The sequence below is a fragment of the Platalea leucorodia genome, assembly GCF_965183815.1.
Source record: "Platalea leucorodia genome assembly, chromosome: 9".
In the NCBI taxonomy this organism is placed as follows: domain Eukaryota; kingdom Metazoa; phylum Chordata; class Aves; order Pelecaniformes; family Threskiornithidae; genus Platalea; species Platalea leucorodia.
In genome coordinates, this window is record NC_138831.1 from 24,082,921 (window position 1) to 24,110,761 (window position 27,841).

Sequence of the window (27,841 nt, forward strand, 5' to 3'; positions counted from 1 at the left end):
GGGGGGGGGGGGGCGGGGAAGCAGGGAAAAAGAGTTTAGGATTCACTATCTGCCCTTGTTCCTGGTTAGTTATCAAGTCATTTGGTGAGATTCCAGTTTTTCCCCCAAATCCAATGATAACTATACTAATAACAGATAAAATGCTAATAGCATTTAATTTATCTATGACATTAGCTTGATTACCCTTCCTGAACTTGCAAGGAGAAGCTATTTAAGAAAAAATGTGATGTTCTAAAGGAGCCAGTGTGGTGAAGAATGCTGGAGAAATCAATGGTTTCTTATTTTCAGCCTATTCTAGTAACTGAACAGCTTACATGGGTTCTCAGTGAAAAGTGGCAGGAATAAATGTTGCATGTTCTCATTCTCTCCTACCTCCAGACTTTGTTTCCCCAGCACATGGCAGTCTGAGATTTGCTACAGTGAGATAACAAAACCCAAGGGTAGTCACTGAGCCTATGAACTTGCAAACAACTACAGTGAACTTTGGTATGGAAATTTAACTATAGACGATGCTTTCACTCATAGCAATACATGATCCAGTAAGATTCCCTTCCACCATATTTTATAAAGGTCACATCTTTCAGTTTGTTTTTACAGTCCAGTGATACTGCTAAACATGCATCCATGAAATAATGGCAGGTACTTCACTTAGGAATATGAAGCTAGCTTCGCATTATTTTAATTATTTACACAGAAAAAGCAAGAAATAGAAGACTGAAAAAACAAATGAAAGTTTAAAGTTCCTTCTCTGGAGTGTCCTGAGTGAAGATGCTAATTCACAGTGCAGTTACAATGGAGAAAAAAAAAAAAAAATCATTAGGATCAAATTTGTATAAGGTAATCAGATTTCAGAGCACTACGTGCACTTCTCTGCTATGAGGTGGTTTCTTTGTTCAAAACTACTAGCAATAATGTTATCATGAAATTAAAGTAAGTGGAACATTGTATTAGAAGAACAGTTTTAGGATTAATTTTGAAGATGCTTATAACTTAAATCTGGAATCAATATTTTCTATGTTCATCTACATTTCAAACGAGAACTGTTAAATTAACTGGCAATATCTTTCTAGAGCATCATTCAATACTGAAATGGACCAGAAAGACTAAACACACCAGGGCCCAGGTGGAAAGGTGAAGTGCAACTGTAATTTTACTTATTTGTTTATTCTTTACTGGCTGTCTAATTTCTACAGTGATAATAGCATTTGAAATACATAAAAAGTGTACTAAAAAAAGGTCTAGAAAACTCTTGGCAATAAATTAAGCAGTCTCTGGGAAATATATTTTTAAGAAATTCTTTATCCTTTGGAGAGTTATTACTACAACAATAGGAAAATTTTGGTTGAAAGAAGCCCAATTTTTTAAAAAGTTCAAATGTAACAATGCATTATTTTCAGTTTAAGAAAATGCTGCCAGTTAAAATTACTATAAATTTTGAAGGAGTATGAGAGAAATACCTACACAACCAAGTCCATGATGCAGAGATCCAATCTACAGTAGAAAGACATATACAAGTTCGTTAAACTTCAGAGAAACACAGTACTGTATCATAGCAAGTAAATACGTCACGGTCTTACTATGACTAAATGCCTATAAAGTAAAAACAAATATTTCTATCAATAAAGACTGTTGGCTTTTTCCTAATTTTCTTTCACATAGTTAAAAACTCTCTCAGCAGAAGAATCCTTGAACCTAGGACTCCATTGAGGTCATTGTTTTCTTAATCCCATTTAATTTACAAGGTCAGGATTAGTTTTAGGATTTGAATTGCCATATGCCTGAATAAAAAAAGAACCATTAAAAAACCCCATCTCCCACAGATGCCTATATATAAAGCTAAATCCCCAAACAATTATGGAAAATAAGTTTCATATCAAAGCATAAGTGACTGTCAAATACCGACTTTAGAATATTTATTTCCCTTCTCCTCAAAAATATGTAAAAGCTTTTATTAAGGAAATTTTGCTTTCTCTCTCCTTTGCTTGTTCCAAGAGATCTCCTCAATATTTCCTTACTTGGAAACAGAAGTAAATTAGATTTTTTTTTTTTTTTTTTTGGTGGTCCCTCATTCCCTTTCCCACCTCCCTGTGTTGAGGCTTGTCTGAGAAGAGATTACAATTCAAAGCTCTTTAAAAGTAATAGAGAGAATCTTGAGATCCACGCTCTTTTTCTTAATAAAAAATCCCCCAACCCAGCAGTCCCTGCTGCAGTAAAGTTCCCCAGAGCTGATAAAAAAATTATGTAGGACTTCAAAAACATGCAAGTCTACTCATTTTTTGGCTTTGTTCTGGGCTGCCTTTGTGACTACTAACGAAGATTTTCAGAAGATGACTCTAGGACTTGAATTCAGGAAGGCTGAGTATCCATTGTCCCTCTCCACATTAGATACCATTGTTAGCATGTAAAATATTGGTCTTAGTATCTCTGTGTTCACTCAGCTCCTAAAACAAAGGGGGAAATGGTGTGGCCTTCCTTTTCTCTCTCCTTTTCTAACAGACGGTTTGAAGATTAATTTATATAGCAAAGTATTTCAGGATTTTCCCCAAAACAAAGCAAGAGGTATCTTTGGATGCTCAAACCCAGCACTAGAATCCCTGGGACCTGATTTCCAGGTAAGTTCTGAGACAAAATGACACAATCTGCCCTTACAAATACCAGTTCATAGAGCAAGCTGCGACGCTGAGAAAGACACTGATGTGAACAGAAGTTCTCTATTACTCTTGTAAATTAGGGAGCCATAACTGATAGTGTAAATGTTGAAATACAATTCTCTACAACATCACTTTAACAAAACACTTCAATTCTCTTGAAACAAACAAAAGAACTGCCTAAAATGCAGATATTTCAGCATAATTTCAGAATTGTAAAGCTTCACATAGAGAAAGAGTTTAAAGCTCATAACGTCATCACTCATGAATACCAGATTGCAACAACAAAATTCATCTGCACTGTGAATACTCCAAAATTAAAACCAACCCTATAGCAAATTATTATTTTTACAGTTTCTGCCTTTTGCCATTTATCAACTAATTTATACATCTAAGCAACACACTTCTGTATTGTTCTATACTGTACATTGCCCTACATCTCCTTAGTAACTGACAGGCAGTGCAAAGTGAACTTACCGGTTTCTTTCCTACTATGAGTTTTTCAACCTTCTGGACTTGGGATACATGATCCTCATTTGTCTTCAGTTCCCGTTTGCGGATTCGCTCATAAATCCCAATCAGCATTTCTCGTGGGATATCCTCACCATCATCCACACCTGCAGAAGCCAGCAGTTTCTATTATCAGTCTGGCTCTGAATGATCTAAGAAACACTGTTATTTCTCAGCAATGTAGGCTTCTCAGCAAGGAGAGGATAAAAACATAGGCAATCTTTGTTTTCTCTGCTAACAGTAATGCCAACATTGCCTAAGACTGCTGATGTACTTGTTTATGCTGTTTTGGTTTATAGCTGCCAGAACTCTGTCCGCTAATAACTCCTATGCTGTTCTTGTGCCTGCCTTACCAAAGCTGCAGAAGTTATGGTACTCCTTACTGAAACATTGATTTTTGTCCAAAAGCTTGCTGCCCCCGATACGCCAAGACATTGACGGAAATTACACAGGTTTGGTTTTTTGTTTTAAAACTCCAATCTAAAACTAAGCCATAAAAAGGCTAATTTCCTACCTAATTTCCTTTTTTTTTTTTTTTTTTTTTAAGTTTCCTCTGTTTGGTATCAAAGCTCAAATGAGTTAAATAACCCTTTAGACACTAAAATCTCCGTATGAACTCCTCCTAGGAGTATACCACTGGGACGAAGCAGAACCACCATTCCATTTTGCTTCTGTCCCAGTATTACTCAACACTGTTCGTAAAATAATTTCCTACAAAAGAACCTTATGAACATGCAGTAAAAGTAATTTAACCAATATTTCCTGTATGATTTCAAAAACAACTAATTTACTCTGGAAAAACAAATCAACAAAATAGCGTAGTTACAGTATTATTGTTTAGTGCTGTGTGATTATCACTGGCGTGTCAGTATTCTAACAAATGCCACAGTGTCTTGAATGCTTGATCCTGAATTTTTAATAGCAGTGGAAGGAGTCCAATTTCAATAAGTGACTTAAAGCTGGATTTCCTGAGGACAGGGAGATGCATGTCTACTTTTTTAAACAGGTTTTAAAGCAATAAACACTTATCTCCCATTCAGAAGCCAAAACAGAGTATTTTGTCACCCAGTGGAACAATTGTTCACATAAAAAATACTGTGATAAAATACAGTTTCTTTGCAACTAGAAGCAAGCAAACTGCCTCTGTTCTGTTCCACACCAGCAAGACTTCCACAGACCACTCTTTGCGATCCAGTCATTTAAAGTTACAGGCAAGGTAGCCTGTTACAAAAATGCCTACAATAGTAAGAAATTGCTGGCATTTGGGCTGGAGCTCAGAGAGAATGTACTGCATTTAACACAACAAATATAACTGTAGCATTATGCTAAGAAATTAATATCAGGCCTTTTTTAATCTTTGTGGACTTTATGATAAAATCTCAATACTAACAGATTTTGCTAAGCTAAAACATCTGCTAAGCATAGATCCTTCATTGCTGTCTTAGATAAATCTAAGAGAATAAAATCACCAATCAAGACTTTCATTTTCAAGATCTGAAATTCCAAAACACCACAAGTATTTTGTTTTTACTAGTACTACAATGCACACATGAATACGAAGTGCCATGCATCTGAGATGCGCCAATATATTTTTATATATTAAGCAACTTCTGTCTTTCTACCATTCAGCCCCCTTTTAGATATCACTGAGAAAATGGCTGTTAAACAATACACCAGTACTTGCTGGTGCCTGCAGTAGTGGGCCTATTCTGCTACATTCATTGCTGCCATAAGAAGAGAGACTGTGCACTAGGTTGTGCTTATTCTGTGCTTAAAAGCAGGGGGAGGAGGAGGAGAGGGTTGCAATGACTGAGCAGGCAATTTTCCTGGCCTTTGCACAAACACATAGTAATGGAACTATAGTAAAAGATGCTTTTTCCCTATGGGCACAAACTATCATAAATGAAAAAAAGGGATGGGGACTCAGTTTATTTCTCTAACATCTGAGTGCTCTTCTGTGATAAAAGGTAAATGCTGTCTGATCCATTCTTCCTTGAGTGCCCAGGAACAACAGGAGGTATCATCTCCTCATGCACAATCTTCCTCCTCAGCTCTACAGTGACTACCTCCTGTTAGGCAGAGCTGAGCACTGCCTGAGCTGATACTTCATAAAAATCTGTTCTTTTTCACCAGAAAAAAAGAGGATAGAAAGATCCGAGATACAAATTTGAAAAAATATCCGTATTTTTTAGGCAATCTAATTGCAAGCTTAGGTCTGCCATAGCCTGGCAAATAGTTTCTTGATCAGAAAATATACCAATGAAGAAATCAAAATGAAATTCCTGTGCTATTTACCATGTACCTTTTAGGAAGGTTTTGGAGTTGGGATTTTTTTTTCCCCCACTGAGAATTTAGATCTTCAGTTTATTTCCAAAAGTTCTCATCATGGCATAGTGATTTCTGTTCCTTAATATATATACATAAATGGGAATAAAAGGACTTGACAATACATCCACTCAAGAAAGAAAAGATTAAAATGACAAAATACTATATGCTTAATTCTGTTTTCACTATTCCAGAAATAACTACAGCCTGTAAAAATGACAGTAGTTTTAAGTCAGGTGAAATCAGAATCCAGTGCCCTGTAATTTGTCTTTTTCCCAGAAGGCACCATTGGTGTCCCTCCAATGACTGTTACAGGGAAAAGCTTTCATGACCTTCATCATTAGAGTTTGCTTACCCCTTAGATTCTTGACAAAATCTTCTAGCTTCATTTTGCGTTCTGGTTTCACATTTGGGCTGTACATATCTGTGTTTAACAGTATGATAGCAAAAGCTAGAATGAAGATGGTATCAGGATTTCTAAATTGTCTCACAACACCTGGATTGCAGATACAGTATCGTTGGCTGTAAAAAAGCAAAGAGAGGAAGCTGTCAGAGCTATGAATTACTATTCTAATTGCACCAAAATAAACCAACTACTACATTCCAGAGGCTAAGCAAGCTATTATTCGCATTCCATACATATATTTAGCTTTCCATCCACATATTTTCATAAGCCAATCCTATAATATGGGAGGCTTTTGTTTTCTACTACCACTGTATCTTCACTTCTTAGTACAGATTCTCAGCTAGAATAACTTCAGTATTTCATTTTTTTAAAGCGAGTAATGCCCATTGACACCAGGTAAGAATACAGCATTCATTTTAGCCTACTGCCACATGACGATTTACATCTCATCCTGCCCTGGATAAAGTAGGCTTGTGCTAGTATAAATAAGTTAATGCTCTTTATTCCACTATTGTTGAAATGCTTAATGAAAAGTTGAGGGCATATACACTCTAAAACGTTACAATTCCACTCATATAAACAATTACATCCAAATACATTGTTAGAAACATACAAAAAATCCTTTAATATCTTTTCAACTGATGCCAGAAAGAATGTTTAATTGAGAAACCTTGCTATGTTAATACAAATGGCATACATGAACAGCACCAGCGAATGAAACTTCCTATTTCATACTTAGCAAAACCACCACAATTGACATGCTGTATTTGAAACTGTATGTAGCTCACAAGGACACTGCAAATAAGCAGGGAAGTAACTTAGATATACTCAACTTCCCCAGTTCTCTAGTTTGACCATTAGACAACAGCAGCTTTCTGGTGACTGAGTAATTGATTTCAGCATCATACCTAAAAGCTTCAATGAGCCGTTCTACTTTCTGGGCTTCTCCTTGAACACGTATATGAGCCTGAAATTTCCTGAGTGCTTCATCCAGTTCCATTGTTGAGAAGTCCATCTCATCCACAACACAGCTAGGATAAAAACATATTGCCATTGTGTCTTTTAATTTATAACACCACAGGACCAAAGGTAAGATTTCGAGACCAACAAAACCTTTCAATTTTCCATCTCTTGTAGAGATTCATGGAGTTTTTTGAAACATTCAGCAGCAATTGCAATGATTGTAGGTAAGCTGTGAAGGAAGGATTGCAATTAATGGATCAATGAGACTGTGTACCTGTAAGCAGACCCTTATTTTTTTTTTTAAACAGAAGAGCTGCTGGAATGACAAATGTCTGACCAATGTAAGTGACATACCGTTGCCAAGAATAATTATTGGTTTTGTGCTTCCAGGCCAATCAATTATTATAATGGCTATAATAATAATAAATAGTTTATACTGCTCAAGATATCATATCTCAAACAGCCTGCAGCAAGCACAATAATCTGTACAAATGGCTCTGTGTCTAGGAATGTTCTTACATAGAGAGAAAAAAACCTAATCTTGTTTGGACCCTCTCTTACTATTACTGTAATTCTCATCTCCCCATCATTTGCCATGTCTTTCAGTTAACACTTATGGAGAAATAATTACTTTCTTGCTCTGAAAATACAGTGCTGACAAAAAATAAAAAAGGAACCAGTTTAATATAATCAACGATGTGAACTATGTCATTCTAATACTTTGTTTAAAGACTACTTTAAAATGAGAAGCTTATAAATTTCCTTTCTTTAAACTTCACTTTTCGTTTTTAAATAACCAGACATGAATCACTGCAAGTTAACAGCACTGTAATGCAGAAGCCACAGAAAGAAAGCACAGTCCAGTTTTAAAAGCCTTTTTTTAAATGTATAGCTATACAATGACAAATTGAAGTAGCTCACATTTTTCTTCTAGTAACATTGTAGCTAACATAGATTAATATCAAAGCAATTTATTCACTTTGCCTTGAATATTTTTCCCTTTATGCAGAAGTGCAAGGAAACAAACAAACAGGCGTGGCATTTCTCACGCCCTTTCCAATCCACACCTAAAAACCTATTATCAGTTCTGCAATAATGTTCACAGTCTTCTCACCTATTGTAAGTTCTGTAACACTTTCAAAAGCTCTTTTCTCCTTCAAAGGTGTAAAGCACATGTGCAGACAAGCTGGAGTCAAAATGAAGTAATTAGAGCAATTAAGGACCTCCAGAAACATGCTGGCCAACAACGTAATGGGGAGGGGTCTTAAACAATCTTTTATATGAACTATGGAGACAGCAGATGTACCACCATCGTCAATGTTCTTAACTGGAACCAGTACTTTTCTGCAAATATTTAAAAAAATAGTAAATAAAACTTTTCTAGTGGCTATGTCATTACAAAAAAGGGAACAAGTTATTTTAGCTAGGTCATTACAGCAAATGAAAACGTGAAAGAAGTCAGATCAGACAGACTGGTTTAGTTTTTGTTAACAACAGTTAACAAAATTATGATCCTTGATAACAACGTCATGATCATAATGATAAAGAGAACATGATTAAAGAGACTTTAGTCACTGCAGGAGAACTTGAATACATACGTACTCTGGGTGAATAAGCCTGTGCTGATCGACCACATCTTCACTAGTACAGTTACGTGCCCCAGGCAGGTAAAAGCAAGAAGCAGCTAGGCTTCGCCACTTCTAGGTAGGCAGATAATGAAAGTTCTTCCTGGGAACTATCCCCTGCTTACGACCTCTCCACAAAATTTAGGCAAGAAGAGTGGAACACACCACTCGCTGGGTCAGTGCAGCTACAACTGCCTTCGTTCTCTACTGTACCCCTTGCCTGTACTCTTGCACGTAACTGTGTAGTGTAATGGACTGAAATGATGGAGTCCCATACAGAGCAACAGAACGTCATGCTTTCCCTCTCATTTTTAACAGTGTTCTTTATGATGGTTTTATTTTATTCTTTCTTTGAGTGACTGTACTTTTGCTTTCTAATGCAAAGTCAAGACACAGTAGAAGGTCAGATCCTCAGCTACATCTCTATTACATCAAGCACTCCTTGGTCAAGCAGAGAGAGAAAGTTGAGGCTCACTGCAGAACAGCAGCGCTTCAGGAGGTGTGCCCCAAATGTTGACCAGGGCAACAACATCAATGCCAGCTATGCCAGCCCCACGCCACCCAAACAATGCCTCTACACTTGAGCTACCACCAGGTAGCAACTACAGTAGGCCCAGAATGCAGCTCTTGGTCAAAAATTTAGGCTACTCTCTTAAATATTTTTGAAGCTCCAGTGAAAAGAAGATTTCAAACAGTTAACACACCCTAATTTACAGGACTCTGGAAATTTGAACACAAATCACAGCAAGTCACTTGAAATTAAATTGTGTGACAGAAAAAGGATCATCTGTTAAAATATCTTTTCTATGTAACAACCGGGAGTTATCATCAGTTTGACAAAATGTACCTCCAATCTGTAAATGTGATATTTAAGATGAAATGCTATTCTGTTGTCTCTTTTTAAGAAAAAATACCTTGTTCCTATTTGCAGGCAAGGTTCAGAACACTATCAAGAGAACTGCACCACTTACAGGGTGTTCCTCGCCCCAAAGCATAGCTGAAACAGCTTATTTAAGAATAGATACTTAAAAGGATTGCTGTGGGGTTGTAGGTAGGTGATTATGACCTTACTGTGAATAATTCGCCTCATCACAGATACAGCATCTGGCTTAGCAGAGACACACTTCTAGTTACCCATGTTCTGCTAGTCTGTTTGAGACGGTGAGGGCAAACGATTTGTTCAAGATCACAAAATGCATCGTCTAAGATTATAAATCATCTCGTCATGGACCTGTACTGTTTTCTTTTAAAAAAATTAGAAAATACACACTCTTTGGAAAGTCTTCACCCTAGTCTGACTCATAATTGCAAAATCCAGATGATCACTACAAGTAGCTAATAATGACTCATGCTGAGTAAGGACTGCATCAAAATGAAGCCATATTCTATTACTCTGTATTGTAAGGCTGGCTGCATGCTTTGGTACAGAGGATCTGCCGTTGCTTTTTGTTGGGTATAAGAAGGCAACCTTTACCAAGGCACAGGAAAAAATTATAAAACCTCTAAAAAAAAAGGTCTATGGCATATGTACACATGCCATTAGCTGTATTAATACAATGTTCTAGTTTGCAATTTGAGACACATAAGTTCTAACAGCATAATAGTAAGATCAGGATGACTGTAGAGAACGTGACCAACATCTTTGCAGTATGAAGCCAGTGAGAGCAGTCTATGAGAAATATGCAAAGAAAATATAGGGTGTTGGCAGACACTTTGTATCATGATATCATAACCATAAAAGTTTTGCAATGTATCAATATTATGGTATCAATATTATGTATCAACATTCAGTCCTCAAGAAAGACTGCATCTATAGACCAATGCAAAGTTCAGTACAGCTTTCATTATACTCTGGTTAAAACCTGTGGTCAGAATTTTTCCTAGTCTTCCTTAATGGGCAAGACGTGGTGTTTTTTGCTTTCATTCTCAGCAGTTTTGTTAAACATCTAACTAAATTTTTTACACAATTCCCTGAATAAAACTCGACTAAGATGTATTCGTGTTTACAGGTCAGTATATCGGATTAAAAAAAAAAAAAAAAAAAAGAAGCCCCAGAAGAATACATATTTTAAATGAACACCCTCTTAAAATAAAGCAACTTCATTTCTGGTCTACTCTGTATATAAAGTTTAGAAATTTATGACCAAGCTGCTGAAAGCCTAATTCTCTGGTTTGAATTTCTTTGGGTTTTGAAACAGTTTTTGTTTATCTAATCTTTTGGAAAATAACAGTTTGTATCGATCTTGTCAGCATATGCCTGTACACGCTGAAATCCCTGTTTATCTAACATCTGAGCCATTTGGCTGTAATAATTATTTTCATGTTCTGTGACTGATGAAGCCTTATGTTGCATATAATATTATTTTGTTTTGTTCAGTAAATTATTAGAGAGCCTGAGGAAGGAAAAAGACTTCGAAATAACATACTCTAATGCCAATGAAATTAAAACATAAATTTAGAGTAAATGTACATGACCACAGGGAATATAAATCTTTTTAAGTATCTTGCTGGATCAGTAACAAAACAGTAACTTAGCTGGAAAACAAAGAAATAAATATTTGCTCATGTGCATGTTTTCTTTCTTAACCCTTCGAGTCTAGTTTCCCCCTCCTTCAGAACAAGATCCAGAGATAAGCACAAAACAGTCAGAGTCCATTACTACCTCTAGCTTGACGAAACGTCTTACTTGAACATTAAAATATGCTTACCTCCTCCCCCCACAATACTCACTCTAATACATCCCGGTTGAACTGTTTTTGTCGATTTCCCAGAAATTCTCCAATCATCTGTCTGCTGAGTCCTTTCCTTTGCAGGAGAAAGTGGGCAACACCAACTGGAGTGTCTGGCACAAAACCTCGCTCAATTAGGTACTGGACTCCTTTTTCAGGTTTTCTGAGGAGAAATGAGAATACAAAACTATTAATTTTCTTCCATTGGACCTGAAGGCATCTGATTAAAATTTTATAACAATTTTGCCAATCACTTTTGACTAACATACTATTAGTATGGGCTAGTATAGTTTCAGAATAAATTGACCATCCCGTAGAACATACTGTTCACTGTTAATAGCTTACTAGCTTTGAAACACATCTTTGCATGTTATGACACATTTCCCTGCTCCATAACCCTTCCAAATAGAAGCTTTATATGCAAGCAGCTTCAGGCATGAAAGTCAAAACACTTGTCAATGCAAAAGACAAGCCCAACATCAGCTACTAAATGGTCCTGTTGCTGGGAGCGCTGTACCTTCCAGAAACTGAACTAAAAAGCTGCCGATGAAAAACAAGAAACAAAACCCAGCCCTGACCTCCCACCCCGCTGCTGTCAAAAGTTAAACTTATTGAACAAAAACATCTGAAGAGATACAACTTGCAAGCTGAGAATACAAAAAATAAGGGGGGGGGGGGGGGGGGGGAAAGTCAGTCATGCAAAAAGAAGCAATTAAAAATAGTGGAGCTCCCATCTAATTTAATTTTTTTTTCTTGTCCTTTAACACACCCATTGTCCCAGATTTCCCTCCCTCAGACAGGCACCTTCATAGTTTCTGCAGTATTTTACATATCTTTATACATCACCTCCAGATTTAGCTGTAACCATTTTCAGATCTCAAAACAAAGCAAGTCGAAGCTACTCATTTTAACATATTAAGAAGTGTGTGCTGGGAGGAGGGTTGGGGATGGAATAGGTTTCTGGCAATAAAATATACTGCTTATAAAGGCAAATGCTGCTTATATTTTAAAGTGATATAAAATTCCCCTGACAGCACATAGCGTGCACTGCATCTTCCAGCAGTGTGACACAACAGACAACCATAATTTCTTTTAAAGATATTAAAGGGATATCTTTACAGAACCAGTAATGCCATCAACATCTTTATTTTGTAAGGAATTATAATATAATGTCCACCTGTAAGAGTCAATGATTTGCAGCATGCTGGATGACCTGAAAGATATTTCCTTTAAGGCAAGCAAAATCAATTTCAAAGGTCAAGGTGACCGTACTATTTTTATACAAGGTTAATCATACAACCATAACCCTTCCTCAGGGTTTTTAATTGCAAATAACGTTACTAAATACATCACCATTCAGTTCTCCTACTGTTTTACATTACACTATTATACACTTAATACCTTATTAAGAGTTAGATAGATCAGAGGAATATATATCATTTAATCAAAAGGGAGTTCTCAAATCTCAATTTCTTGCATCAGGCTTTGAGCCTCTTTTCACCTGACATAAGATTACACATATGGTCAACTTCTAAATACAATCTTGTAAAATGAATCTCCTTCATACTCAAAAAGTACCTTTTTGCTTGTAGGTAACATAACTGCTACGTTCATATGCTTTTGAGTTGTATTTCAGAATTCTTAATCTTTCTGAATTTAAATTCACAGCATCCAACAAAAAGAGGAATAGCTTTCTCCATCCCCCTTGTTAGTGAGCTACATTCGTCCATAAAATTCAGAGCGATACAAACCCAGGAGAGTTCCTCTCCAGCAATTGTCAAAACAGAAAACAAAAAACACGATCAAAAAGCACAACTTGACCCAAAGATCACCTTTAGTTGAGGTATAGAAAATGCTGGACCATTACTTATTGTACTAAACCACAACTTGAATTCTTACCACCCCCATAAGCCTGAACATTTAAAATCATCACAAAGGTGACACATGATTTATTTTGCATCAGTTCCTATGTAGTTGTATAATTTTACATAAGTCAGGGTCTGCTTTTTCACATAAGCAGCTCTGCTTCTGGTTCACTTTATTCAAATGCACTTTAAACCAGGCTAGCTAAGACTCCAAAACAGACTTAAAAATGCATGTAGCAATACACTGGAAGCCAAAAGCTCTTTTCCCATTGATACTTTCTTCATGCTGAAGTGAAGCATCAGGAAGTTTTGCAGTCTAGGATTATCTGAAAGTAGTCCAAGTTCTTACAAAAGTTGTAGCATGGAAGCAACATAAACTCTGAACTGTAATAACATGAAAATAGTACCTGAAACTCTGAACTGTAAGAATGAAGACTACTCTTTCCCTATTTGATAAATCAAACTGTAGTAGCAGTGACATAAACTTCAGAGTAACAAACCTGTAAGTCATTTCCAGTGTGAAGAAACTTTATTTCTTCTAATTCACGGCCCTACCCATTGAATTTGCCAACTAGAGATCAATAAAATTGTGTCATTATTCTGAAATCTGTCCTCTAAAAATCATTAACTTTGTTGTTCTGTTCTAGAAAAACAACTGCAAACCTAGAGAATGTGATTGACCCTCAACTGAAGAGCTACTTATGGGTTGACCCCAACCAACAGCCAAGCACGCAGACTAAGCCAGCACAGAGCTACTGCTGAAAACAAAGAACTCAAGAATTAAAGGGCTTCTCTAGAGAAGAGATGAGAACTGTAACTTTCCATAATGTTACTTTCGTCTTTCTTTGAAGGTTCCAATAGTTATCACTACAATGGGGAAAAAGGATTTCTTAGAGCAAGCATTAGCAGGATAATTCTTAATGACAGAACCTATAGCTTCAGGTGGTCTTTTGGTACCTCACCCCAATTAATGACAGCCTACAATAGAGTATATTCCAAAGGATGGCATAAAGCGCAAGTAGCCAGAGGCAGCTGGTGCCACTCTGTAGTTGTTAGGATATCACTCGTTGAGCAAGGCAGCCTACAAAGTTTTCAGTTTTCCTATTACCAAAATTAATACTATTTTGCTCACAGGAGAACTCTGAAGGTTAAGGGGTATATGGGAATGTGCACAAGTAAAGTTCTACATAAAATAAGTTTCTGTGGCTAAATGTGGGTATTAAATATCAGAGGAAGAAAAATTTTCTTATCCAATGGGTATCTCCCTAGCTTCCCATTCAGCTCATAAATGCTAATTTTGGTTTCTGTTCTGGAAATCTAGCTTGCCCACAAAATTTTCCTCATATTTCTATTTTTGATGATCTGAAACCTTGAATTCATTCAATACTCTTGACCAAGAAACTGAATTTAATATGAACTAAACTTTATCAAACAGCTTATTGGAAGAACAATCTCCCCCACCCCCCTTTTTTTTTAATCACCTTGCAAGCTAGGGAGGTTCAGGGAGTTTTACTGCTGTTCTAGGCTCCCTCCCACCCCCAGCACCAGGTGCAAAATTATCTTATTCAACAGGAAAAGTACTTAATAGAAAACGGTGACTTTGTAAGAGCATTCTAAAGTGCTGCACTTCCAATGAAATTTTACTTAAAAAGTGAAGCTAACAACAGGTTAAGAGAAAAATGTACACAAGGGTGCCTTCCCTCTCTGTCTTTAAACACAAGCAATATTTTCCCTCTTTTCAAATTCAGCGAAATTGAAGAACTAAATAGGTTCATGGAAATTTAAGTCATCCTGAACATCACAAATTTCAAATATTACTAAAGCATGAAGGAATTGCCTCTTAAATGAACCAAGAGGACATGTAGGTTGTGGTGTTGACTATCAGCAAACTACCGGATACTCATTTACTCCTTCCCAATGAAAGGCAAAAAATACCAGGTAGCTGACAGGGTTTCTGGGAAGCCAGGTTTTAAAAGACACCACCAGCAAACACGGATTCTACTGCTGGCAAAACCAGCTGTTTTAAATTGGACAAACTTTCTTTTTCACCAAACCCTAATTTTCCTAAAGTGTATGACTGGATGCAGAAGGGAGCGGGACATGAAAGGGTCACAGATTTAACATGAGATAGGATATCTGACATGTTATCCTCACTTCTGCCTACTCAGAATTGAGCATAGACCGTTTTATACTTAAAACTAAGAGTCTTTTGTGATTAGGAAAATTCCCAGTGATGGCTTGTTAATTACACCTACCAATAACAGGGAGGATGAGAAGTCTATAAATAGCAATCATGGAAGCTGCATAAGCAGAGCTTTTCTTTTCAGATTTGAACACATTAACTAATATCAAAATACACCCTCTAAAGCTAGCACCTTACATAGCTGACAATATACATATTTAAAGAACTTTTGATATTTACAGGATTGCTTCCAAAATAAAGCTAAAAATTCCTTCTATCTAAAAAAAACCCAAAACCAAACCAGCCAAACAAAAACCCAACAACAACCAAAACAAATCAAAATAAATTTACCGAAAGGAAGGAAAAAAAAAATCAACTAATACAAAAAGACGTGCAAAAACATATTTACATAAGATTCTCAGATGTTCAATAAAGGGCTAAGGAATTTGCCAGAAACTGATTAATAACAAAACCTTTAGAATGATATAAAGTGACTTTCAGGGGAAAAACATCGAGGGAGAAAGTGATGCAAATTTCAAAATAACAGATCAAAACAGTATATTTTAATAAGCACGCTTCTTGGAGAATACTGGTCATATCCAGTAAAAATGTTGTCTTTTTGTGTTTCTGAAGACAGGCTGGATCCTGCAGTAATTTTTGGAAACTGACATGTTTAAAAAGAAGCAAATTCCAGGAATGAAGAGTACAAAATCATACACAGACAACAGTTAAAAAAACAAAGAGCAAAAAAACCCAGCCCCCGGGCCCCCTAAAAACCCATTCCCTCAAAAGCCAAAACAATAGTAAATCCCTGCACATCACTGCTATTTCCTCTAGTCGGTATTATGCCATTCCTTGATAGGTGTAATACTAACCAGGAGATGGCTTACTCAGCAAGTTCTACATGCAGTACTCAAAGTGTAAATTCAGTGGAAGTTCATATAACTTGCTGATGTTTGCATAGATCTCATTAGAGTGGCGGTTTGTTGAGGGTTTATAGCTTGTAAAGCTGAGGAGGAGTTGGGTTTTTTCGCTTTAACAGCTATGCAGGTTGAATCTGGAAAAGTCACAAAAAGGTCTGTATGTTTAAGAGTTTCGCTAATGTAAGTGATGTACGAGGCTCCCCTAAGAATGAGCTCTCCTTTGGAGTATGGGGTAGAAGAGAAAAGAAGAACAATGAATAGGGTAATAATATCAAAGTTGGTATATTCATAGAATCACAGAATCATTCAGGTTGGAAAGGACCTCTGAGATCATCAAGTCCAACCTGTTAACCTAACTGCCAGGTCCACCTCTAAACCATGTCCCTAAGCACCACATCCACATGTTTTTTGAACACTTCCAGGGACTGTGATTGTACCACTTCCCTGGGCACTCTGTTCCAATGCCTAAACACTCTCTGTGAAGAAATTTTTCCTAATATCCAATCTAAATCTCCCCTGGTGCAACTTGAGCCCGTTTTTATCACTTGTTACTTGGGAGAAGACACCGACACCCACCTCGCTACAACCTCCTTTCAGGTAGTTGTAGAGAGCAATAAGGTCTCCCCTGGGCATCCTTTTCTCCAGGCTGAACAACCCCAGCTCCCTCAGCCACTCCTCATAAGACTTGTCCTCATAAGACCCTTCACCAGCTTCGTTGCTCTTCTTTGGACATGCTCCAGCACCTCAAGGTCCTTCTTGTAGTGAGGGGCCCAAAACCGAACACAGTACTCGAGGTGCAGCCTCACCAGTGCCAAGTACAGGGGCACTGTCACCTCCCTGGTCCTGCTGGCCACACTAGTCCTGATACAAGCCAGGATGCCATTGGCCCTCTTGGCCACCTGAGCACACTGCTGGCTCATGTTCAGGTGGCTGTCACCCAGCACCCCCAGGTCCTCTTCTGCTGGGCAGCTCTCCAGCCACTAGCGTGGCATGGGGTTGTTGTGACCCAAGTGCAGGACCCGGCACTGAGCCTTGTTGAACCTCATACAGTTGGCCTCGGCCCATCAATCCAGGCTATCCAGATCCCTCTGTAGAGCCTTCCTACCCTCCAGCAGATCAACACTCCCGCCCAACTTGGTGTTGTCTGCAAACTTACTGAGGGTACACTCAATCCCCTTGTCCAGATCGTTGATAAAGATATTAAACAGAACTGGCCCCAATACTGAGCCCTGGGCAACACCACTCGTGACCGGCCGCCAACTGGATTTGACTCCGTTCACCACCACTCTCTGGGCTCAGACATTCAGCCAGTTTTTTACCCAGCGGAGAGTGCAGTCATCCAAGCCATGAGCAGCCAGTTTCTCCAGGAGAATGCTGTGGGAGACAGTGTCAAAGGCCTTACTAAAGGCCACGTAGACAACAGCCACAGCCTTCCCCTCATCCACCAAGCGGGTCACCTTGTCATAGAAGGAGATCAGGTTGGTCAAGCAGGATCTTCCCTTCATGAACCCATGCTGGCTGAGCCTGATCCCCTGGTTGTCTCGCACATGCCGCGTGATGGCACTCAGGATGATCTGCTCCATGACCCTCCCCAGCACCGAGGTCAGGCTGACAGGCCTGTAGTTCCCCTGAGACAAGTGTCCCTTATCCAAGTTAAGAATATATAGAATTATATGGAATATATAGAAATATATATATTCTATATTTCTATATATATATTATATATATATATTCTATATTTCTCTATATATTCTATATAGAAATATAGTATATATATTCTACATATTTCTAATATATTCTAATATATTGTCACAAATATATTCTAATATATATATTTCTAGATATTCTATATATTTCTATATAGAATATATAGAGAAAGAAAAAAAATATTTTTTTTCATTAGACTAAAACCTGCATGTATATAAGAAGCACAGTATCTTTAGAAAACCACTGCATTCCTAATATTTTTATTGTCATGAGCAAACTAGTAAGGAGAGCAGTGATCCAGATATCTATAATTCTGAATGTGTCATTATTTGTCTCAAATAAGTTTCACTTGGTCAGAGGAACCACTGACAGACAACTTTAGGATACCTGCTATTACAATAATTTACACCACATGAGAACATCATCAACCTGCAAAGATAATCACCAACTACGTGTTGCAGAAAATCTGGATTGCCAATCATAAAAAACAGCCCTAAAGCTCCATGAATTACTAAACATAGGCTGTCAAAATCACATAATTCCAGTCCCTGGTTTGAAATTCCCTCTGCTTGAATTCTGTTTTCAGAGGTGCTCAAGACCTGCCAGAGTTTGAGAAAGCAGGAAACCCATAGTCAGAAACAGCTCCTCCTTTGAAGAGGGGAAGGATAACAGCATCTGGTGACCGACTTCCCAAGTCGGTTCAGGGCAAAGCTGTCAACAACTGTGCTCACACAACCCAACAGGTAGTGTAGAGACAGGGACAGACACACAGATTGCTGTTTAAGCCACAAAAGGAAACACGGTTAGAAATACACCACCTTATGTTGTTGTTGGACATAAAGTAACACCAGATTCCAAAGGGTAGTGGTACTTGGGAAATAAGGCTTTGTATTACCTCGATATTCAAAATGTTATCTTTAAAATTATTGCAAATACGATTTTTGCAAAAACACTGCAGGGAATTTTTAAAGTGAATTTAGTTGAGGAAAAGTATTTAGTCAGATTCTAGATGGTAAGAAAGAGATGAGCACAAACTTACCATTTACTGTTATCTACTAGACTTGCTGGTACAGCCAGTCTTACTGCAAAAAAACCACATTAAACCTAAGTGCTGTAGTTAGGTGAGAACTTCAGTGGCAGTGCCAGCACTGGCATCAGTCTCTTCTCTCATTCCTACTGCTGGTTTAGGACGTCCTGAAAAACTGAACTAGGAGAAAAAGGGTTTTGTTGTGTTGTGTTTGTGGTTTTGGTTTTTTGTTTGTTTTGTTTTGTTTTTGGTTGGTTGGTTTGTTTTGTGGTGTTTTGTTTTGGTTTTGTTTTGGGTTCTTTTTTAAAATCCAGTCAAGCTCCCCCCATAGCTGCACAATCAGTTGTACTAACCAAGCCCCAGTATGGATAAAGCGCCTATGTCCACGCTGGCCAACAGGAGAAGAGAATAGCAAGCACTACCCCAAAAAGAAACATTCAACAAAACCACAGCACAAAGGTGTATAAAGCCTTCCCTGTTTCTGACTTGCTAAACATGTAAAGCTTACAAGCAACCAAAACCACATTAAATCTTTGTATTTCCTTTTAGATGCTCAGACAATAACAGAGCTGTAAAATGGAAGCATTAATAAACAAATGAGTACAGAAAGCAGCTTGCCCAAATCTAGATTTCCAATAACCAGCAATGCCAAAAGTACCTTTTGAGGTACACGAGGGATTTATTCACACAATGTAAATAACCACAAACATACTGTTCTTACAGCCATCTGAGAGAAGGGGGATAAAGCTAGCCTGACTGAAAATGAGAAGCTTGGTGAAACATCTAGAAAGAACTTCAGTATTTCTGAAGGCACATCTATGCTTTTTCGTTTCATATCTGTGTTGAGGCACACACACGCATGCTACGCTGAAAGGACCATAAGCTGAGAGAATCTAGCAAACAAACAAACCAGAACTACAAACATTTCTTAGAGGCTGTCAAAACTGCAAACAGAAACAGTTCACAAACACGCTGCTGCCAAAGAAATCTTTTCATGTTGGGGGTGGAGAATTTAATGCAGCTATGATGCCAGCCCTCTGTTAAAAGAAAATAATCTTCCTTGCCTTTGATACTAGAGATCCCATTTTGAAAATATTTACAGTTGTCACAAAACTAAACATTAGTTTAACATTAAAATCCAGGGATGGCTTTTTTAATAGCAAGAATCTAAGACTTTTCTTAGAATAATTTAAGAAGTTAAATATTTTTAAATAGCCAAGTTGGCAATAACAAGCTAGTTGAACATTCTCCTTAGTTTGGCAGACAGCTAAATTTTGTTTCTATGGTTGTACTTCTTCCTTCACTTTAGCTGAATATCCTACTGCTGCTGCAATGAAGCTAAGAGAACCACTATGCCTGTTTTAAACCTTCTGGGAAAGAAGAAAAAACTCAATATCCTTAAAATACTACCAAAACTACTGCCAACTTGTCAGAGTTCACTCAACTATGCAGCAATGCAAGAAAGGGACTGAAAGGAAAAAAATTAAGAGAAACTGACTGGGAAGCGTGATCTGTGTCTTCCTCACCTCACACAACTGTTTAATGAAGAGAAAGAAAACTAGATGTAAATTGCATCTTCTGATAATTACAAGAAAGAGTCTCTGGGTCAGAAAAATAAGCCAAGAAACAGCATGTTTCTCACAGCTTCTCTGCATCTTGTGGAAACAGGGAGATAGTTATTCACATTATTTGGGCAGGAGCCCTACAGTTTCCCCCCACAGTGAGGAAGACTTCTCTTCACTAAATTATGATATGTTAATCTTCTCAGTTTAGAAGAGTTTAGAAGTTTAGATCTTCTCAGTTTAGAAGACTGGCTGTACCAGCAAGTCTAATAGATAACAGTAAATGGTAAGTTTGTGCTCATCTCTTTCTTACCATCTAGAATCTGACTAAATACTTTACCTCTACTAAATTCACTTTTAAAAAACAAAAAACTACCACCACAGATGCGAAGGTCACAGCTTACTTGCAATTACAGCAAGTTACCTGGAGTAATCTCCATTCAGTGAAAGCTAATTTATACTCACGTCACTAACAAAAGAATTTACTAGAAAGTGATCTCAGTGCCCAGATCTACTTGGTGGGGGAGCAAAAGAAAGGGAAGAAACTCTGTAGACATCAGTTTTCACAAAATTGGGTAACTGACCTGAACAGTTCTACCATTACTTTCTGTCTGATCAATCAGTTTCTTTATGTCACTATTTCCTAGTAAAGCACTAGGAAATTAGACATTAAACATTATTGCTACTGAATGTTTAGACTTATCTGAAAATTATTGCCTGAATCAGACCTGATTACAAAACCGTAAAAAGTGTATAAAAGGCAGCTAAAAGGTCCAAGCAGAAAGTCTGGGTTATTCTAATAAAGGAGGAAAAATAGAGTTTAAAGCTATTTCAGAAATAGGATTTTTCCATATGAGAAGCATCAGACTTGAGGAACAAAGCAGTTAACACAGTGAAGAGAATCATAAGGCACACCCCAAGCAGTTGCAATGCAGTAGCTGGACATGTCCTGGCTAGTAAAAACAATCCTGAGTCATCATGCCATAGCAGATTTTGTAGCTCCTCATTATTCCCTCTCTTGGCAGTAGACAGCCTGCTTCCCTGCACGCCCCCGCCCCCGCCCCCCTCCTTCCTCGCAAGAAAGAAGGAAATATTTTAGTTAAATAAATGGACCAAAACACTCTATGAGGATTTTCTCACCTCCTCTTGACCCCATTGCATCCCTGCATTTCTCAAAGAGTAGGGAAAAGAGTTTGTAGCTGCCAGCAGAGCAAAATACACTCCACTTTGCGACAAGATATATGAAAAACCTGCTGGCTCTCTCAGAACTATTTGCCAGGGCTAAGTATTGCTTTCATGTTTACGCAGCTGTAGTCAGGAATGAGACATTAAGATGACTATGTCCTTGAAATTAAGGAACAGTCCCTGTCTTAACATTTTGTAGTGTCCCTGCCCTAAATTCTCTTTCCACACCCTCACCCCAGTTACACAGAACAGAAGCACTACAGCTTCAATTTCTGCAGCTCTGCTGACCGCAAATGGGAAACATTGACAATCACATTTACTTTAAAAGGGATACCTTTTAAATTGGCAATGCAAAAATACTGTTTAAAGATCTCCAGATTTTTCATTTACACATCCACCAAACCCCAATTCAGTAGATAGATGTGAATTGTTAAACAGGAGGAAGGAGTCGGTGCCCCCTTCTCTTTTCCTTAACTCTTCTTCCAAGGGTTCCTATGCAGCCTTCCCAACTCCCTATTCAAACTGTCCTCTGTACACCTGCAAAGGCAGCTGGTCACATTTTTCACCCTCAAAATTTGGTCACTTGAGATTTGGGGGCGGGGGGGGAGAAATTAAAATTCTGGCATCCAGAGTCATATCAGATGCTTGCCTGCGAGCTGCTCACCCAGTCAAATTCCTCCATTCATAGGGTCATTTTCTAATAACCGACTCTATCCTGAGCACGCACCCAGGCATTGTTAGAGCAAACCAGTTACCAATTCCTGGCACGTAGCAGCAGGAGGGAGACGTGTGCCCAGAATGTCTAAGGGCAGGCGGAGCTGGCGGCAGAGGATGAGGTAATGGCTCTTTCACGGTTCCAGAGACACCCGCACACAGTTACTGCTGGTCATAGTGCAGCCGTTCAAAACCTAGATTTGCTTTCAACATTTGGTAAAGTTTATACTCCCTTTTAATGGCAATAAAGGGAATCCTTGTGCCCATATTTGAAACCAGCACTTAAATATACTATTGCTTGAATTCTCACAGTTATACATTTCAGCTGTTTCTTACGGGTGGGACATAACGTATGCTAATCAAAGCACTCATTTTGGGGAAAAAAAAGGAGGAAAAATGAGTCCTCAGGGAGAAAAGATAAAACACACGGAACAAAGCAAAACACACAGAGCTTTTTTTTTTTTTCTTTGGGTGTTCTCACTTAGGGCTAAACTTTTTTAGAAATAATGAGTCATACTAAGAACATTCTTCTCTTCTTACTAACTCCTCGGCATGTTAGAGGACAAGCTACATGGAGTGCTTTGATTTTAATTTTTGTTGGAACTGTCTGTGGCTGAATAATCTGCAGTCCAGATGTTGTAACAACAGTAAAGTCCCTCTCAGCATATACAGGAGGATGGCAAATGGCTCTGTTGCAAAATCCTGAAATAAGCCTCTTGTCTTCCCTTTCCTCTTTCTATTGAATCATTCCAAAAAATCACAGAAGATATATGATTTGCAAAGATAGTAGAGATGAGCTGACAAAATAAAAGAATTAGTTCAAAGCTAAAGAGAACCAATTTCGTTTGACTTACACCTTCTCCCTCCTACTCAATCTGCACTTACAAAGTCTAAAATCATTAGGAATGTTTCCAATAAGCTTTCAACTTAAAATTGTAAGAGTGACAGTCTAAAAATACATGTTTTCAGACCAGATATTAGAATGCTGAATGGATGCCATGAGACCTGACTAAAAGCAGTACAGAAAGTATGTTCAGCATCTTAAGTGAAATTCATTAGGCATGTGATTGGTGTAAATGAAGGAACATCAGATTAGTACACTTATTACAATATTTGAACTAATGGCTACTTGTGAAACTTTTTAAAAAAGATTAATAACATCTGGCAACTTTTAAGGATTTCAAACAGAGAAAAAGTTTGCAGTACTCTGAATGTAACAGTACTTAGGAATCCAAATTACCTTCAATCTCTACATGTAAATGATGGAAACCATATGCCTCTGTTGAACAGTTAAAGCTGCTTTCATGGAAAATGAAAAATGTGCCTGCTCACAAATGTTATTATGTGTGCCTCAGATTTCCAACAAGAATTTCTCTAGAAATTTTAATTTGCAATTTTGTATTTGGTATAATCCCACCAGCACTGAGCAAATTCCTCTCATATCTGCTTAGTAAAATAAAGAAATACTTAATATTCCAAGGAATCTAGACATGTTTAAAAAAGTCTGCTCCTGGAATTAGTATTCAATTCATATTAATAGTGATTTTAAAATTTTGAATAAAATCATCCTCATCATGTAATAAATGAAGTTGGTAGGGCTTTTAGGGCTTACAGGTCAAAAGATGATACATCAGTGCATAATGCAAACAGATACTCATGCCTTTTTAGCTCTGTCAATAAATCCTTTGAGAGAACTTTGGAACAGTGGGAACCTTGACAATAGCCCGTTATAAAGGAAGCTACAGAAAACTCTTCAAAACAGTATGCTGTAATGGACTGAGGACACATGGGGAACAGTTTTACATCTGTCACTATCCTTTCCAGAAAGCAAAAGAGGACAAAAAAGGGGGGTTAGGGGTAAAAGGCATCTGGGAAAACGTATTGTAAAAATATTTATAGCCTAGTCTCTGTTCTAGCAATGTAAAGTGGTGTTATGTTCATTTACATCCAAGATGTAGATGCAAGATTAGGCCTTAAAACCTTCAACAAAACACTACACAAAAAGAGCCCTCAACAAAATTATGCCACAGCATAAAAAGCAGAGCAGCATCGTGCAAATGGCCCACAAGCTGTACTTCACAGTCTCTCTTCACCAGCAATGTCAGAAATTGGCACCAGCACCAGCAAGACTGGCTCCTGTGGCAAGAAATCACAATGCCACAGGAACACTGCCAGATGAGAGGACATTTAACAGCGTCTTCCAATATCTGATATCCCACAGGAGATAGTAAATATGACTCTAGTCTCTGCTAGATTAACAAATGAGTCTGAGAAACACAAACTTTTATCTCCCATATTTTATAATACTAGGCACAGCCACATCAAATTTTCAAACCACTCTAATGTTGTCCAAGTTTTGTTGAAAATACTTTATTAATACAGAAAGTGTTTGTACTCCCTGCCCAAGAGAATGCTGAATAATCACTACATCGTACTCTATTTGACATGGCCCAGTTGGGTGTGTCACTGCAGTTTGAGGAGAGAGCAACTGAGGGCAGCATTATCAACAAACATACCTGGTAGCCACAAATATTTGGCAAGGAGCCAGTTACTGCCACCATCATGGTGGCACAAGAGAAGGGCATCTGGCCATATACTTCTTCCTACACACGCACAGCTCTACACAGAATTAAAGTCTGCTACTACCCAAAGTTGACCCACGGGCAGGACGTGTTTCCTCAGACTACTGAGGTTAAACCATTCAGTCCTATTTAATCTGTTAGAGCCATCAGTGCATCGGTGGCAGAACAGAACCTGAAAATCCTACCAGATTGGGCTGCAGTAACTGGTAAACCTGGTATTTCCAGCCTGCAGTCAAAACAAACATGAGAATAAAATCACAGCCTTTTTTACTCGCCCCCCCCCCCCCTTTTTTTTTTAAAGCAGCAGTCAAAAGCCCTCTTGAAGCCTTGTTTATAAGCAAACCAGTCTCAAAGGCTGGATTTGCATTGGCAGGGTTTGGAGCCTGCAAAATAAACCTTTCTAGGTAGTGTTTTCCTTCTGCCTATAAGGGAGGAATGGTTTCTAGTGTAATTTCTCGCAGACTACAACCCTTTCAAACTACACTGAAGAAAATGCCTAATTCAACACAGCTGGCCTCACCAAGCTTCCCTGGGAGCCTCTGCACTCTGGGCATGCACCTGCAATCCTTCCTTTAGGAAGGCAATGAATGGTAGCACACAATCTGACAGCCTATTGGCAGGGTGAAATCACTACTGCCATTCAAAAATAGGAGAATGTACAGAAGCTCTTAGTTGCAATTTCTTTGGCAGAAATAATTCCATTTGGGCGATAGTTCTAGTACAGTGGATACCACAAAACATCTTTAAAAAAGTATACTTCTTTAATCAACACTAAGGTTCCAAATTGAGTGCCAAGTTATAGTTTGAAACAAATTCTATGATCAAGTGATAAAACTCCTAGAAAAATGGTTTTCAATTACCTACAGTTTTGTCTCTACTGTCCTGTGTTCTCCATTCTCCAAGGACCTTTGTGCTACTAATGTTTTGCATATAATGGTGATTAAGTGAACTAGACCACCAGTTGTGCTCAACTTCTACTCCACCCATAACTGGCTATTCTAATAAAGGACCTCTGGTAAGAAAACTGCACTTTGGCTTTTGAAAATTATTATTGTAATAGGAAAGCCAGAAAAATTATAAAGCATCTGTTGAAATTTCAACTGTGAGGATAGTGACTTTCCATGCTTTTCAAAACTTCATTCTTTCAACACTCCCAGCGAACAAAGCAGAATTATTTACTCTACTACAATTCATGCACTTCTTTAAGGTTCTAAACTCTCTGTATTTCAGCCAAGCTTCATGTACCAGAAAGAAATTAAATGATTATTTGTTAAGTAAGGTTTGGGATCTTAACTTGCAAGAAAGATTTCAAAGATTCAATAAAATTAATATGAACTTCTTGTAAAAAACATCCCTAAAATTTCCTCTGGTAGATGCAGACATTTGGAAAAAACTTGTAATAGGTAGCTTCAAAGACACTTCTTTCAATTCTGTGCACAGTCCTTCCGCATGGGTGGAGCACACATCCTCTCAGGAGCTCGCTGCCAAAACTTATACTACTCCCTCATTTTATGATCATAAATGTGTCATGAAAGATCACATCATCAAAAGACATCTAAATGATTCTGCTGCATTGACTTGAACACTGGAGAGTAGACTAAAAAATGTATCCCATCACATTGCGGGTGTACATCTGGTCACACGATAGGAAGCACAAGCAGTTTGCAACACAGGACTGAACGCGTAGGCAGACCCTTACCCATATGAGATGCTGAGCAGTTGCATTTTCGCCATGTCATGAAAGAGAAACTGTGAAGACAGGACTGATTTGCAGAAAGTCCATCTGACCTGCAGACCCCCTTCCTGGCCCACGTCCAGCCAGGTTGGGCAATCCTTTACACCATTCTGCACATGAAACAGCAGCCTTCGCCAAGGCAACTGACATCTAGGATGTGGCTTGCTTTTCAAAAAACATTTGGACACACAAGATGCTGTGACATACTTCATGTGCTGAGAACAATGAGCGTAATGCTCAGAAGTTCACTGGAACTAATGTACCTGTACAGCACACATATAAAAGGAAAAAGGATTCTTCATCTTGAAGAAATCATCACCTGTAAATCCTGGCAAGTGCCTGAACACAATCTCTATCCCTTCACTTACGTCACAAAATGAAGTTTGCAATCCCACTGACACACTCTTAAGAGTCTCCTTCTGAATTTTTTAAAGGATAAAGCTTTGGAAGTTTCCCAGCTCCCTTTCTAAAGAGTTTACAGATTCATGCACCATCACATTCTATGATGATTCGATACCTGACATTGCCCAGAGGGGAAACAAGGCTATTAATGAAATGTCACAATCTGAGGACTTGAAGAGCCATAATCAAAACCAAGATACATGGGACACTTAGGAACTGTCTGAGCTATTAATAGAATCAGAGTGACTCAGCAGAAGGTAATGAGAATCTTCAGTTCTGTATCAATACTGGAGATAAAATGCAGTGGGGGAATGAAACAATCACACACAGTAAAAGATCATGCCCAGAAGTGCTGCCTGGAGTTCTGTGCAGTGCTATCTTTTAGAACTCACTGCTAAGAAACTGCAAGTCATCTTACAACCAGCCAATATATAAAAAAGGTTTATCTCTGTTCAAGTCCATGCAGCAAGATCACTTAGATGTGTTTCAAACAACAGTCTCTATTCTTTTCTATTCCTGATGTTTATTTTTCATTTTCAGCCTCCTACTTATATGGCATGTTACTAGAAGCATCTGACAATTTCCAGTGCTTTCATTCATCCCTGCACACTGCTTAAGTATTTTCCATTCACCTTTTTTCTTACACCCTCCTGCAATTGACTCAAAAGACTGTATTATCAAGCCTGAAGTTCATTGATCATTGACTGCTTAAGGCTTAATTACTGTGCAAAAAAATGAGCAAACACCAAGT

At 38.1% G+C, this 27,841-nt stretch overlaps 1 protein-coding gene across 1 annotated transcript in view; it reads right to left on the reverse strand.

Annotated features, from left to right (window-relative positions):
* IQSEC1 (IQ motif and Sec7 domain ArfGEF 1) overlaps positions 1-27,841 on the reverse strand; it is a 69,398-nt gene that overhangs the window by 16,859 nt on the left and 24,698 nt on the right. The window contains exons 4-8 of the mRNA XM_082321638.1: positions 11,208-11,369; positions 6,798-6,920; positions 5,839-6,005; positions 3,126-3,265; positions 1,462-1,491 (exon numbers count right to left, since the gene is read on the reverse strand). Of these exons, the coding sequence (XP_082177764.1) occupies positions 1,462-1,491; positions 3,126-3,265; positions 5,839-6,005; positions 6,798-6,920; positions 11,208-11,369 (622 nt within the window). The remainder of the gene's footprint in view (positions 1-1,461; positions 1,492-3,125; positions 3,266-5,838; positions 6,006-6,797; positions 6,921-11,207; positions 11,370-27,841) is intronic.